This window comes from Micromesistius poutassou (genome assembly GCF_964030765.1).
Source record: "Micromesistius poutassou genome assembly, chromosome: 17".
NCBI lineage: Eukaryota > Metazoa > Chordata > Actinopteri > Gadiformes > Gadidae > Micromesistius > Micromesistius poutassou.
In genome coordinates, this window is record NC_140287.1 from 5,747,223 (window position 1) to 5,761,958 (window position 14,736).

General features: G+C 42.4%; 1 protein-coding gene across 1 annotated transcript; it reads right to left on the bottom strand.

Annotated features, from left to right (window-relative positions):
- Nucleotides 1–9,337: 9,337 nt before the first annotated feature.
- On the bottom strand, nt 9,338–13,949 carry LOC311362394 (uncharacterized protein). The gene is made up of 4 exons (XM_084482226.1): nt 13,589–13,949; nt 10,808–11,080; nt 10,006–10,112; nt 9,338–9,936 (listed from the first exon to the last, which is right to left on the bottom strand). The coding sequence occupies exons 1-4, from the start codon at nt 13,816–13,818 to the stop codon at nt 9,707–9,709; spliced, it is 840 nt and encodes a 279-aa protein (XP_084338352.1). The 5' UTR covers nt 13,819–13,949; the 3' UTR covers nt 9,338–9,706.
- Between the last annotated feature and the right edge of the window lie 787 nt (nt 13,950–14,736).

Here is a 14,736-nt window from a genome sequence, read left to right on the forward strand (position 1 = left end):
ACACATTTGATACAACTAGTTGATCTTTTTCCAAGATGTCCCTCATGTGCAAGTGCAAAAAGCCCTAGACCCGAGCAAAGCTTCTGTAGCAATATATGAGTCAAAATAAACTATTCACATCACATCTCATTTCAGTACCTTTGATGGTAGTTTGCCATCAAACGTGGTAGGCCTACTAAAATCACTATGATCTTCCTATGATCCCTTAAAAAGACCTGACCTGTACAACTAAAACAGGACGTAGGTTATTTATCTTCTACAACTATTTGTATCATGGTATGCATCTATATATGTATATATATTAATAACAATCCAGCACATATATCTTATGTTATTAGTGTGTTTGCTACTGCAAGCACATCTACTGTTCTTAAGTTTTCTTTATTCAATCAATCAATCAATCAATCAATCTTTATTTATAGAGCACCTTTCATACATGGGAAATGCAACACAAAGTGCTTTACACACAGAAAAATAGAAACAGAAAAACAATTACAAGTAAAAACCCCTCCCTCCCACACCCCATACTGCACACACACACACACACACACACACACACACACACACACACACACACACACACACACACACACACACACACACACACACACACACACACACCACACACACACACACTCTCTCTCACTACTGACACTAGGGAGACATGGCATGACACTGAGGATTGAGGAAGCGCCATCTTTCGGGCCGTCCACACTGGGAGGAGTGGCAGGCCGTGCCACAGGGGGCACCAGCGCCCAGGCCCCCCGACCCCGACAGACCACAGCCAGCGGAGCCGAAGGGACCCAGGGACAGCGCCCCCAGCAGCAGCCCAGACACAGCTCCCAGCGTGGACGACCCCCCTGAGGAAACACTGGAGTTAAAGCTAAAAACTAAAAACATAAGATAGGATAAAAACATTGAACATTGAACATAAAAACAGTTAACAGAATAAACAGTTTAAAAAGATAAAAATATCTAAGATAATAAATAAAATAAGTAAAACAAGTAAAATTATTTAAGGTTAATAACATCTTTAAAAGCAAGGTAGAAGCAGAAAAATAAGATAGAGCCATAAGAAGAATTTAAGATCTAGTTCTAGTTAAAAGCCTGACTAAAAAGGTGTGTTTTTAACCTTCCCTTAAAAATATCAACTGTCTCTGCGGTCCTGAGGCTCTCCGGCAGGCTGTTCCACAGGTGGGGGCCATAATAGCTAAATGCCGCCTCACCGTGGGTTTTGGTTCTGGGTTTTGGTATGGATAAAAGGCCGGTGCCGGAGGACCTCAGGGTCCGCGAGGGTTGATATGGTAAAAGCAGGTCAGATAAATAAGAGGGCGCAAGGCCGTTAAGACATTTAAAAACTATTAAAAGGACCTTAAAATCGATCCTGAAGCGTACGGGGAGCCAATGCAGCGACTCTAAAACTGGCGTAATATGCTCCCGCCCTCTGGTCCTCGTCAGTACTCGTGCGGCTGAGTTCTGTAGTAATTGGAGATTAAAAATACTCTTTTTGGGAAGACCAGAGAGCAGGGCATTACAATAATCTAATCGACAGGTGATAAAAGCATGCATCAGCACCTCCGTACTGGCCTGAGAGAGAAACGGGCGGACTCTGGCTATGTTTTTAAGATGATAAAAACCTATTTTTGTCATATTTTTGATATGTGGAAGAAAATTCAGCTCAGAGTCAAAAATCACGCCCAGATTTTTTACTGACTGTGTTGGTTTAAGATCCTGTAGTTTTGGTAAAACTTTCTCTCTCTGGCCTTCAGGACCAATGACTAAAACCTCAGTTTTGTCCTGGTTGAGCTGTAGGAAATTCACTGCCATCCATGCCATCCATTCACTGCCATCCATTATTCTGTTAACTGTTCCTGCATACTTTCAGCTACAGAAACGATTCAACTATCAAAACGTCCATCTCTTTAACATTTAGACATGATGGCTATTGCTTGAAGTTCTTCAACTCTTTCAACTTTTTCTAAAGAAATATTTTTTGCATTTTTTTATAGAGCGAGACAGAGAGGAAGACATGCAGGAAATGACCCAGGCCGGATTCGATCCTGGGTCTCTGTGATTAGGACTGTCCCTAATATATAGTATACTCCTTAGCCCAGTGCGCCGCTAGCCTGGTGCTACCAGACCATCGTACTTCATTTCATTTGTACAGGAGGTCTGGAACTGCTGTAATTGGCAAACGTTCACTCACTTGGAGGCGGGTGTCTGTTGAAGTTTAAAACTATTGGATCTGCCCAGTGCCACTCTGGATCTGCCATAACCAATCGCAATAGCGTTTGGTCGTGACGTATGTCATACGCCGGGACCGGCCGGAAACTATGTTGCGCGCATGCGCAGGCTGTGTACACAAACAAAACAAGATGAAGCGTGAAGATGTCTGTCAACGATAGCTGCAGGTTTTGTTCATCTAATTTTAGAGTTCAAGGAACAATTACAAATTCTACATTAATGTTCGATAGTAAGGACAGAGATAATGTTTGCAGTCAACTGTCGAGGCTGGGTCTTGTCATTGACAATACGTCGCTACTTCAACGTCATCGTTCTCAGCCACTTCCTCTGTTCGCTGATTGGTCACACAGAAATTTGTTCGGGCAAAATCCCACTAACAAGCCCCAGCCCCAGACTGACTACTGAAGGGAAAATGAAATTTGGGCGCAAGTAGGTGGGCGGGCGGAGCCAGGCTAGTGCGCCGCCCAAATCATTCAACTTTTTAAACTACGCTTTTTCAGCTTTTTTTTTTTTACAATGTATGTCAATGAGCGTACGGCTCCGTCGTCTGCCTTCTCTGACACTTCAACTACTTCAGACATTGTAACTTGGTCAATTTTCAACCGTTAACCTTCGTTCAAACCATTTAACAAATCCACACACTTGTATTTTCAATAATTGGAAAAACAAATTTTTATTACCTTTATACTTTTTCCATATTGGCTTCGTTTTCAGTTGGTCTCATTGATTTACGCTGAGGTTAGAGGCAGCACAGGGCAGGCAGTGTTGTCCGAATTGGACTACTTTTTACGACAGGCAGCGGTGACGCCAGAGTTGACATTAGCGCTGACATTATGCCGCCTTCAAAATGGCTTGGAGGTTCGGAAGCTCTTACATGTCTTTACGTAAAGCTTCCCTTCTTCCCTTCAAAATAAGAGCATTCAGGAAACACCCCTCAGAAGTTCGTAGGCTATGACGTAAATAGTCGAAACTTCATAACAACAAGTATGGATGCCCGCAGGGACCTCTTTGTGCTTCTTTGCTGAATCAGATATTAGAACTGCTTTCGATGGTTGAACATGAGAGAGAATTTATCAGGTGATGTTTATAATTGTAAGCTATAATGTATGGTAATGCAAATGTTAGAATGGGTGTTAATTTCGCCTCTAGTGCTTACTGCAAGTTCACTTTAGTCTATCAATGAAATGGGCAGCCATTGTTGTGACATGAACTCTGAGGACTCGGGTTGCTTTACTTCTGCACGAAACTCCAAGCGAAAACTACCAAACAGAAGTGTTCAAAGCACTTTCCTCCAAGCTTAAGGTCCGAAACTCCTGGAATCAAAGCGTTTTGAAGGCGGCATTCGCCCTGACGTCATCGGTGATGTTAGCTGTGACATTAACGTTGACGTTAGCAGTGTTTAGCATTTTAGCAACCACAATCTCGCAGTTCGTTCGCAGACAAAACGCATTCTAGTTATCTTATAACACTTGACAAGAACGGTGCTTGTGCTTTAACATTGTCCGATCTCATAACTGGGTCTGCATAATTCGATTTTGTATATTTTATACAATTGGGTTTATTATCACAGAACACAGGAGAAGACAAGGGCAACTCTGAAAGAGTGACTGTGTGGGAGTGCGAGTACAGCCATCGTCAGAGCAGGCCTGTTTCCTCCCCCCTCCCCTCTGCAGTTCTTGTAAATGCAGAGGGGAGGGGGGAGCAGACTGGTTTTATGTAACAACATTTCTGTGTTCTTTTGCAAATATTGTGTATTCAGGAAGTCCAGGACAGATACAGACACAGTCACCGGCAATTGAAAACATTCAGGGCTGTAGCCCAGAAGTCCTTTTAAAACGGGGGTTTGGGGGAGAAAATTCTGACAAGCTGGCTGATGAACATGCAATTGTAACATAGTTTGAGAAGGAAAGGAGAGAATTGTCATGACAGACTCTCTGACGCCTACTGAGTAGGTTCATTTTTATGTTAAGGATGGGAAAGTGCACCATATACACCAGCAGCCAAAATGAGACATTAGAATAGCCTATAGTCTAATAAACACTGTCACAAACACTGTCTGATGTCAAGTGGACCGGGTTGAATTCACTGCAGGGGCCTCATTTATAAAACTCTGCGTAAAACCCTCCCTAAAACATTGCGTACGACCAAACCTCAGAATGTGCGTACGCACAAAAATATTCACATTTATAAAACCGTGCAGCGCACTCTTCTCGTTATAAATACCAACTTGCGTTGAATTTGGCGTGCGTGCACGAGCGCCATGCTCCTCCCAAGTTCGTCCCATAATAGTCCTTATAAGGTCAATGCTAATTAACCAATGAATATTCCTAGTATATAAGGAGCCTTTGCTGACCTATCATTACACGGGAACACACGCATGCATTACACGCGCTCGCGTCTCATACCCCTCGCTAAATTCTCGAGCAATTCCAAAGCTGCCATATTTTAGCCTGTTAGAATAGAGGCCAACAGGAGCATTATTTATTGGCCTTGTGCCAATATGATAATTATTACTATGTCCTATAGGCTAATTTAATGTAGGCCTACATATATATATCAGGAAAATGAATACAACTTAAGTGATACAGTTGGTCTGGCCGAGGATTGTGATTTGAATGGGTTGTAGTGTGTTGAACATAATATTGCCTTAATTCATATTTCATAATGGGTGCTTTTAATAAAATGAATAAATAAATCCGAAGTCATAGTATGTGGTGCGCAATGTGCGTTGGGTATCGGGAGGCATAGACATCTTATATCAGATGTATATGTCGGGAGGCATTACCGCCACCAACTTTCTGTTGTCGTCTCTGGACTGGAGATCACTGTTTGAAAAACTTTGCGGGACCTTTACTCCAGGGTGTTTTCCGCAAGGAATCTTTCTATAAATCACGACGTTGGCGGTGAAAAATGCGTACACACATTTCATCCCTGTTTCCGCAACATTTTCGTGCGCAGAGACCTTTATAAATGAGGCCCCTGGTCTCCTGAAGGTTGCTAAGCGACATCAATGTCTTTGGCGGACTATTTCTCTGCTGATGAATGAATGCTGAATACTATAAATGCTGGTAACAAATAAATTGTAAAAAGACCCACCGTGTGAAGTTATTTTTTCGTTTTGGCAAGTAGCCGTGTAATAAGCAGGATAATGTATAGAACATCGCAGATCATTATCTAAAATAGGCCCTTCAGGGCAAACCAAGAAAGTTCGCCCTGTCGATGCTTATGGCGCGTTCCAGGCAGCCCGTAACTCGTGTTTTCACAACCTTCTACCCATGAAAGTGCCCTGGAACGGTAGTCAAACCTGTGACACTACCCGTGAACTCGTACAAGATCGATGTACTCCCAGTTAAAGCTTTTGACGTCACACACATAAACAACAATGGCGGCCTCAGTTGGTACTACTACCTATAAAATCTAATAAATCTGTTGTTAGGACATGTTTTATGGTATGAATGTACATAAAAGTGGCATTTTGGCACGCGCAATAGTGTTAAATGCACCTGCGAGAACAACATAGTTAGCAAAATAACGTCACAAGGGCAACTCGTGTGGGTGGTGTACGAGGAATCTCGAATGCAGCATAAAGTCCCGACGCTGTGCAGCCAGGAGGTCACACATGACGTTGCAGTAATGGTAAATTAATAAATAAATAAATATCCTGGAATAAATACACGAGAAAATAATTACATAAATGTAGATATATAAATTAGTCAATATATGTAAATAAATGAAAACACATTAATTTATACAATGCCACATTTATTTCATGCAACGCGGTATCACACCATTTTTGTGCTCATCTCATCTGACTGTACCTCAACGGCCGCACGTCCAGAGGAAGGCCCCTTTCACCGAGAGAAAATAGTTAGGCCTTTATAATACACCTAAGACTGCTGGACGACTTTTGGATGTTTCAGAAATAGGTCTGCAAGAATTTCAAAAATATTTCAACAAATTATCATCACGACTATATAGGTGCATCTCAATGAAATAGAATATTGTGGAAATTAAATGTGGTTAATTAATTTCAATAATTCAATTAAAAAATGAAACTCATGTATTATAGAGATTCATTACACCAAAAGTGAAATATTTCAAGCCTTTATTTGTATTCATCTTGATGATTATGGTTTACAGCTCATGAAAACCCCAAATTCAGTATCTCAGAAAATTTGAATATTAAATAAGACCAGTAAAAAATGTATTTTTAATACGAAAATGTCAGAATGCCATCTGAATAGTCTGTTCATATGCACTCAGTACTCGGTTGGGGCTCCTTTTGTATAAATTACTGCGGAGTGGCATGGAGTGGATCTAACCCTATCTTCAATAGTGGCCTTCAGCTCGTCTGCATTGTCGGGTCTCGTGTCTCTCATCTTCCTCTTGACAATACCCCATACATTTTTATTGGAGTTCAGATCAGGCGAGTAGCTGGCCAATCAAGCACAGTAATCCTATGGTCATTAAATGAGGTGTTTGTACTTTTGGCAGTGTGGGCAGGTGCAAAGTCCTGCTGGAAAAATCATAAAGCTTATCAGCAGAAAGAAGCATGAAGTGCTCTAAAACGTCCTGGTAGACGGCTGCGTTGACTTTGGACTTGATAAAACACAGTGGAACCAGAAGATGACCTGGCTCCCCAAATCATCACTGACTGTGTACTTCACACTGGACTTGGTTTCTGGCCTCTACATTCCTCCTCCAGACCCTGGGACCTTGATCTCCAAATTAAATGAGAGACAGACCACTGAGCGACAGACCAGTTGACGCTTCTGACGTTGTCTCTGGTTCAGGAGTGGCTTTAAGAGGAATGCGACAGTTATAGTAGCCCATGTCCTGGATACGTCTGTGCATGGTGGCTCTTTTTGAATGGCCTTTGCTTGACAATCCTCTCAGGGCAGCGGGTATTCCTGTTGCTTGTGCACCTTTTTCAACACTTCAACACTTTGTCCTTCCACTCAACTCTCTATGAATATGCTTGGATACAGTTCTCTGTAAACAGCCAGCTTCTTTAGTGATGACCGTTTGAGGCTTAGCCTCCTTGTGGAGGGTGTCAATGACTTCTGGGTGTCAATGTCTTCTGCACAACTGTCAAGTCAGCAGTCTTCCCCAAGTCCACAGATTGTGAAGCCTAATGAACCAGATTGACAGACCATTAAAAGGCTCAGGAAACCTTTGCAGGTATTTTGAGGTAATTAGCTGATTAGAGTGTGACACCTTGAGTCTACAATATTGAACTTTTTCATAATATTCAAATTTTGGGTTTTCATGAGCTGAGCTATATGAGTTTCACTTTTTAAATGTAATTATTTAAATTAACTTTTCCATAATATGCTAATTTATTGAGACGCACCTGTAGTATAATTATTTTACATATCCTATTCTGACCCCTGCTGGGCAGTTTTTTAACAATGCATCCACCAGGCAGCATTAGCTTCAACTCTGACCCCTGTTGGACATTTCGTAGTAATGCACCCAACGGGTAGAATTTAAACAAATCAACTGAAATAAAGAACAACCTCCATGTTAGGGACAAAGGTTTATTGTAACCCTACAAAAGGACACAGGGATGGCAAATAAAATAGAAAACTAAATAAAATCATAGAAATTAAATAAGGGAAAGACATTCTCATTATTGTACAAGTCTGAAAGCTATTCAGCGTACATGGACCACTGTATAATCATATATTGTCGTTTTTTAATTAACATTTTATTGTATTGTAATGCTGTGCATACATAAAACATGTAGCAAACTTATTAAGGCAAATAAATAAGGTACAATTTACACGAAAACGTAACATTCCTCAACCTTCAGTCCTTTAAATCTCATCTCAAACATCGAGAATGATGTGCACATTGTTAGAACTGTACATCCTTTGGTGGAGGTTTTCAAAATTTCTTTGTAACCATGAAAAAAAATATAGAGTTTTCCGGGCACCGTCTTAATGTGTGCTTATTTGTGTGCACTTAACGTGTCGCGGAGCGTTTTGCCTGCCAACGGTCATTCATGCCAATTCATTCTCACCTTCTGGTGTTGAGCATGAGCGTGAGCATGAGCGTCATCACGGGGGAGCCGTCTCGTTATCACCAGGATCGTGAACGCGCCTTTGATGACAATTCAGCGGTTAACCTGACGCCAAAGGTCGGGAACCACTGACCTAGGCCGCTGCACTGCCTGGGAGTTGACAGTGATGAACTTGTATCCACAGGGTCGGCTACCCAGAGGTCTCTCTTTCTGCGCAAAGGTCCCCCGGCCGTGGAGAGAGCTTCCCTTCCTGGCCTGCCCATCACACGTCCCTTTCCCCGCCCCACGACCGTAGCCCTGGGGCGCTCGTGCCCCGCCAGACTCAGAGTCTCCGGTCCAAACGGTTTTTGGTGCCTTCCAGACGGCTTTGTCGGCTTATCTTAGCTGAAGAAGGAGGGGCCGTCGGTCTTCAGAAACCAGCACCCGCCCCTTCTTATGAGCCCAGCGATATCCTTCATGTATCTAACTACCCAAACAACCCCTCCACCCATTTTCAAGCACGCACACGACCTGCTAGTGGCACGGACACGGCCCCCCTACGCACAAACCTCGGGTTCCCACGCCGCGCGCGGCCACTCACGGTTCTGGCGCACTTCTTCAGAACGGCAAAGCCCCCCCCCACCTCCAACCACAGCCTCAGAATGTACCACATCCAAAATTTTGAATGATAAAAAATGTCATAACCATGATTTATTATATCTCAAATTGAAACTCCCAGATAAAAGGACAAGAGGTTAATTTAAATTAATTAATTAAATTAAATTAAAATTTTCTGCCCCATTTTTAATCAGATAAGACTGGTGCTTACTGATAACAGGCGTGGCCAATCATAGACCCTGTGACTGTGAAACATGCTGATGAAGAAGATGGATAGTTAGCCACACAAAGCTCTGATACGTGGACTACTGTATAGCATCCACATTCCATAGAGAAAGCTCCTCTCCATCCTGTGCCCATTTGAATCCCAACTTTCAGGTTCTTTCCATTCTGACATGGTGCATGGAAAAGGCAGCAGACACATCCAGGCACTTGTTGAAGGAAAGTAAAGAAACACGACAGACACCAGAATTTGTTCATGGTAGTATTTATATAGGCCCGACTATAGCTGTAATGTAAAATATCGCTGTGAATATATAAATAGCTTAATGTAATAACATGCCAATTAGTTGAAAGCGGTGAAATGCCATCGCAGATTTAACACAATGTAACTTGAAAGATTGCACAAAGATGCAATACAGGAAAGTGCCATACAAGCTTCCTTTTAGACTTCATGGTGAAAATATTTACATTTTCAGATTAAAGTAGGCTACCTTTGTCACACACAAATCTTCCGTTTGTTAAGAAGCTAATCAATTATCATTATAGTTTCATGGCAACTAATCTATTGATTATTGTCAACAACGGAAAATTTTCAAAGCTATATTCGAGAAAGCCCCACTAATATTGTGATCTTTTCACAGTATCAAGGATCTCTTGGTATTCACTGGAATTAATGTCAAAGTAGCCATGGTTTAAGACATATTCCTCCAGCTCACGCATCTCTTTCCTAGTGATGACCCCTCTTTCGTACATAAACTTGATCAATCCCAGAAAGCCGTCTCTGTAGTAATTCATCGTTCTATCCCTTGAAAGTCGGCTTCTTTCTTCTCGGGAACTTCTCCATATTCCTGTAACAAATGCACACATTAGCCAAAACATATACAGCATTGGATAGTCACCAAGTAGTTAATGCAAACCTGCTTGGTCTCTTATTCTCTCGGAAACAAATGGGTGGGCGATCATCATGGCTTGCTTCAACATTGGCACCGCTTCTCCTCTGGCAATTCTACGTGCGAGAACACCCCTGTGAAGAGAATACATGCAGGTGAGGGCGCATTGGAAACATTCTCTCAACAGTCCAAAGGTTTTTGATGAAAGAAACCGCAGCAACCAAAGTTGTGACTGGAAATGTATGACCCTGCATGACCTTTGTTGACTACTTCTGCTTTGAATACGATTGAGATATAGGAAATAGCCGCAGCTAGGGGGTTATAATCACGCCACACAATGTGCCGTCATGGTCGGATGCAGAAATGGGTGTGGCTTGGTTGGGGGTGTGCTGGTGGAGTCGGCCCTTGTGCATGTGTGGGGTCACATACATCTGGAACTAACAGCTTTAACATTAAGCCTGGTAGGAGGGACAGTGGCAGGGCAGTCTTTGGTTTGGTTCTATTTTTGGGCTCTTTTTCTACATGTGTGATTGCATGGAAAAATACTGTTTTGTTTTTTACCGCCTTGGTCTCATTAGTGTATACATCGGGAAATGCACCCCCTCGTTTTTTAGAACACAGCTGTATAATAACCTGATTGTTTTATCATTGTATGGTTTGGGTGTTGCATGTGAATGTGTGTGTGTGTGTGTGTGTGTGTGTGTGTGTGTGTGTGTGTGTGTGTGTGTGTGTGTGTGTGTGTGTGTGTGTGTGTGTGTGTGATGTTGATCTGAAGAGGATCGGTGGGTGATCTAAAACTATTGGAAGGAAGCCAGGAAGGAGAGAGTACCTGACGGCCACAGACTCTCTACTTCTGCCGGTGGACAGAGCGGCCCTGTGGTGGTGAGTGGCGACCTGGAGGGCGAAGAGATTCATCCCCCGTGAATCGTTCTCCAGGCTCCTCACCATATCATAAAGGGCCTGATTTGTTCTCCTCAGCGTCCGAAACTCGGGCTCTTGCGCAGCCCTCCGCAGGGAGTCCAGGGGTGGGATGTGGTCTGCTTCAACGTAAAACTTGTCCCCGTCTTTGCCCTTGGAGAAGGGCCTTTTGTTATTGATGACACTGAAAGCACAGAACATCAGGTTTACCAAACATATTGTGACCAGTGTTGTGTGTAACAACGTGTAAGGAGTTACAAAGTAACGCGTTACAGTAACGTAACTACTTTTTTCGGTAAAAAGTAGTGTAACGCGTTACTACTGAAAATATGGTAATGAAACGTAGTTCCTTTTTCAGTTGGGCACAACGTTACTTTTCCCAGGGACAGATTTGACAGCGACACTGCCTCAGCTGCGCACTTGCGCAATAGTCACGGGCGCTCATTCCACACTGAGGCTGGTGCTAGCAATAGCATGCAGAGAGCAGTCAGTCATCATGGCAAGCACGGCGGAGCAACCAACAGTAACTTTTGAGGGATGGAGGTATTCACATTATTTCAAACTGATTGAAAATAAGCACCATAAAAGTTACTTTCCATAGAGGGTAACTAAGTAAAGTAAGGGATTAGTAAAGTAAGGGATAAGGGACTTTTTTAAGAAGTAACGAGCAAACACTACTTTTTAAAAGTAACTTCCCCAACACTGATTGTGACACATTTTTCTGGCGGTTAGTGGATTGCAGGGTCCCACATCTGTCTGATTAGATTGATAACGTGTCAAGATTCAAGTGTGGCAGTTTCCAACCTAATCTGTACAACCAGGTGAACTAGCAAAAGGACCTAATTAGGTCGTTCTGCAAGTTCACGTGGTTGGGAATATGTCCCTTGTCTTAAGTGACATATTCCTGACCAAACAATCTATAATTACTTCTGTGAGTTCTGTACTATTATTTTACAATAAAGGTCTTTAAATATTAAGGTCTAGGCGAAGGCAGTGTTGAAGTGATTGAGAGTCAATGGGGATTTTCCATAAAATGATACAGGACATGGTAATTGAACTTTAGATTTTGCCATTGTTGTAATTTCTGACAGTGGATAAGAAGATCCACTTTTTGTGGCATTATGTTAATTAAATCTTGAACCTTTTGGGTAAAAATTACAATTTTCAGATTTAGGTAATTTCCTCATGCATGTTCATGACATCACCAATGTGTCCCTAGCCTGGCTAACGCCAGACCAAATCTCAAGAAGGTTTAGTCTGGGATTTTCTCGTATTTGAGGCGTGGTTTACGAATGCCCAGATCCGTTTATTGGGTGCTACGATTGTCTATCAAATGCGTCTGTACGTAGCTCATAGCCAATAAAAATAAACTTGTGTTCTAAACTTAGAACACTGTCTAAGACTGCATCAAAAGGTTGCAATCTGTGATTGGTTCCCTCGCTGAGGAGGAATCGGCTCCATGGAATCTAAGCTGCCTAGCAGAGTGAAATTAATTTGTGCCAAGGCAGCACGGGTATGTCCCCCCTCCCGGCCGTGAAATTTTTTATCCTACTATCCGCCTCTATTTCTGATTGGTCTGACATGCGCTTTTACTGGCTTGATATTAGCTGCTATGGTTAGGGTTAGGTTTAGGGGTTAGGGGCTAGGGTCATGGTTAGGGTTAAGGGTTAGGGTTAACCCTTCTTCTTCTACTTCTGATCCAAAGTCAGTTTAACCCTGGTTAACCCTAACCCTAACCCTAACCCTAACTTTACGGTACCCTCGCTGTGAGCATTCGAGAGTGTCACAAAAGAGCCCTAACCCTAACCCTAACCATGACCCTAACCCTAACCCCTAAGCCCTAAGGTTAGGGCAGGGGTTAGGGTTAGGGTAATGGTTAGGGTTAGGGTTAGGTTTAGGGTCCTAAACCTAACCCTAACCATAGCAGCTAATCAATATCAAGCCAATAAAAGTGGATGACGAATCAGAAATAGAGGCGGGCTTGTCTTTTCGGGATATTGGCGTGGCCATAGATTAAAAATTTCACTCCCGGCCCGACTAGGGGGTCCCCATATTCACACTAGCTGTCTCACACACTGTCCACAACCTTTCAGTTTTTAAAGGCCTGTGTAATACGTGGTATAGCTCTCTCTATAATAGCTCTGGTACTTGTAAGTAGTTACGCAGGAATATCTAGCTGTTGTGTATTTATGTAGGCTATATATGTTTGTTAAAATACAAAATTACAATGTGATTTGAAGAATTTGATGCATTTTAAGATTCAGTTACACACTTATTCACTAATGATTAAGCGTGGTTCATTTGTTTTAGGCTACTACACAATTAAGAGGCTATAATAATGCACCGGCAGATTTCGATAGGAAATTAGGCACATCCTTAATTCTGATGTTGTGGGAACATCCTTGATGGACCTCCAATAACAGAATCGTTTAGAAAACATTTCTGCAAGTTTCTGGTCAGCAGGCGGCGTGTTTCAGTTACTCTTCCAGCCTGTTGAAATCACGTAACTTTATTAATGGCCAAATGTCACACAAGTGTGTGAAAATAAAGAAATGTATGTTATAAATCACAAACAAAAATGCAATAGCAATTTCTTTAAAATCACAATCTGATCTGTCCCAAACTGTACGTAATTTATCTTCTGATGTTGCATCATTGGATGTGACAACAACATAATAACATAATAACTTACTATTCATACGTTCCATAGGTTCCCAGGTTGAGATATGTTTCCACATCAGATGAATCTAAATCTCCTCTTTCTTGCCGTTCTCGAATTGAAGCTTTGTATGTTTTAGCTCTTTCATTATTCTGAACCGCCCTTATCACGGCGTAGGATACCAATAGAGAACAACCGGTGACCGCGAAGCAAATGGGGCCACCCATCGCAGATTTGGCGAGCAATGGCCCGAAAAACGCCATCACGTCAGTCGGTGGTGGTCTTTCGTTGTATCAAAGAGATACTGCTTGATGAAAGAAAACCAAAGAAACAACCCCGAAGCTTTCGGTGAGGTCCACTCTGTAAGAGTGTCTGCGTGTGAGTGCTCTGGGTTCATATGTGTCAGTCACTGTACAGCTATCGCCTCCTCCCCTCTACATTTCCTGTAAATGCAGAGGGGAGGGGGAGCGGACGGGAGTATTATGGCAACAGGCTTTGTCCCTTTGCAAATATTTGGTATCCAGGACGGGCCGGGCGGCGGTCCAGGAAGAGATAGCAGTTGCAGAGGTATGCTGAGAGTGTTATTCAAAAACAACTGGTTGACCAGTGTACATTGAAGAAACGTATACATTTACACATTTGATACAACTAGTTGACCTTTCTCCAAGAGGTCCCTCGTGTGCAAGGGCAAAAAGCCCTAGACCCGAGCAAAACTTCTGTAGCAATATATGAGTCAAAATAAACAATTCACATCTGATCTCATTTCAGTACCTTTGATGGTAGTTCGCTATCAAACGTGGTAGACCTACTAAAATCACTGTGATCTTCCTACGATCCCTTAATAAAGACCTGACCTGTAGGCTACAACTAAAACAGGACGTTATTTATCTTCTACAACTAGGCCTATTTGTATCATATGCATCATCAATATATGCATATATTAATAACAATCCAGCACATATATATGTTATGTTACTTCTCTCTTCTAACACTTGACAAGTGTGCTTTAACATTGTTCGATCTCATGCCTCATAACTGGATCTGCATAATAGGCCTACGTGTGGTTGCGAGTACAAGCATCGTCAGAGCAGCTGTTTCCTCCCCCTCCCCTCTGCAGTTCTTGTAAATGGGGAGGGGAGGGGGGAGCAGATGGTTTTATACAACAACATTTTCCGTGTTCT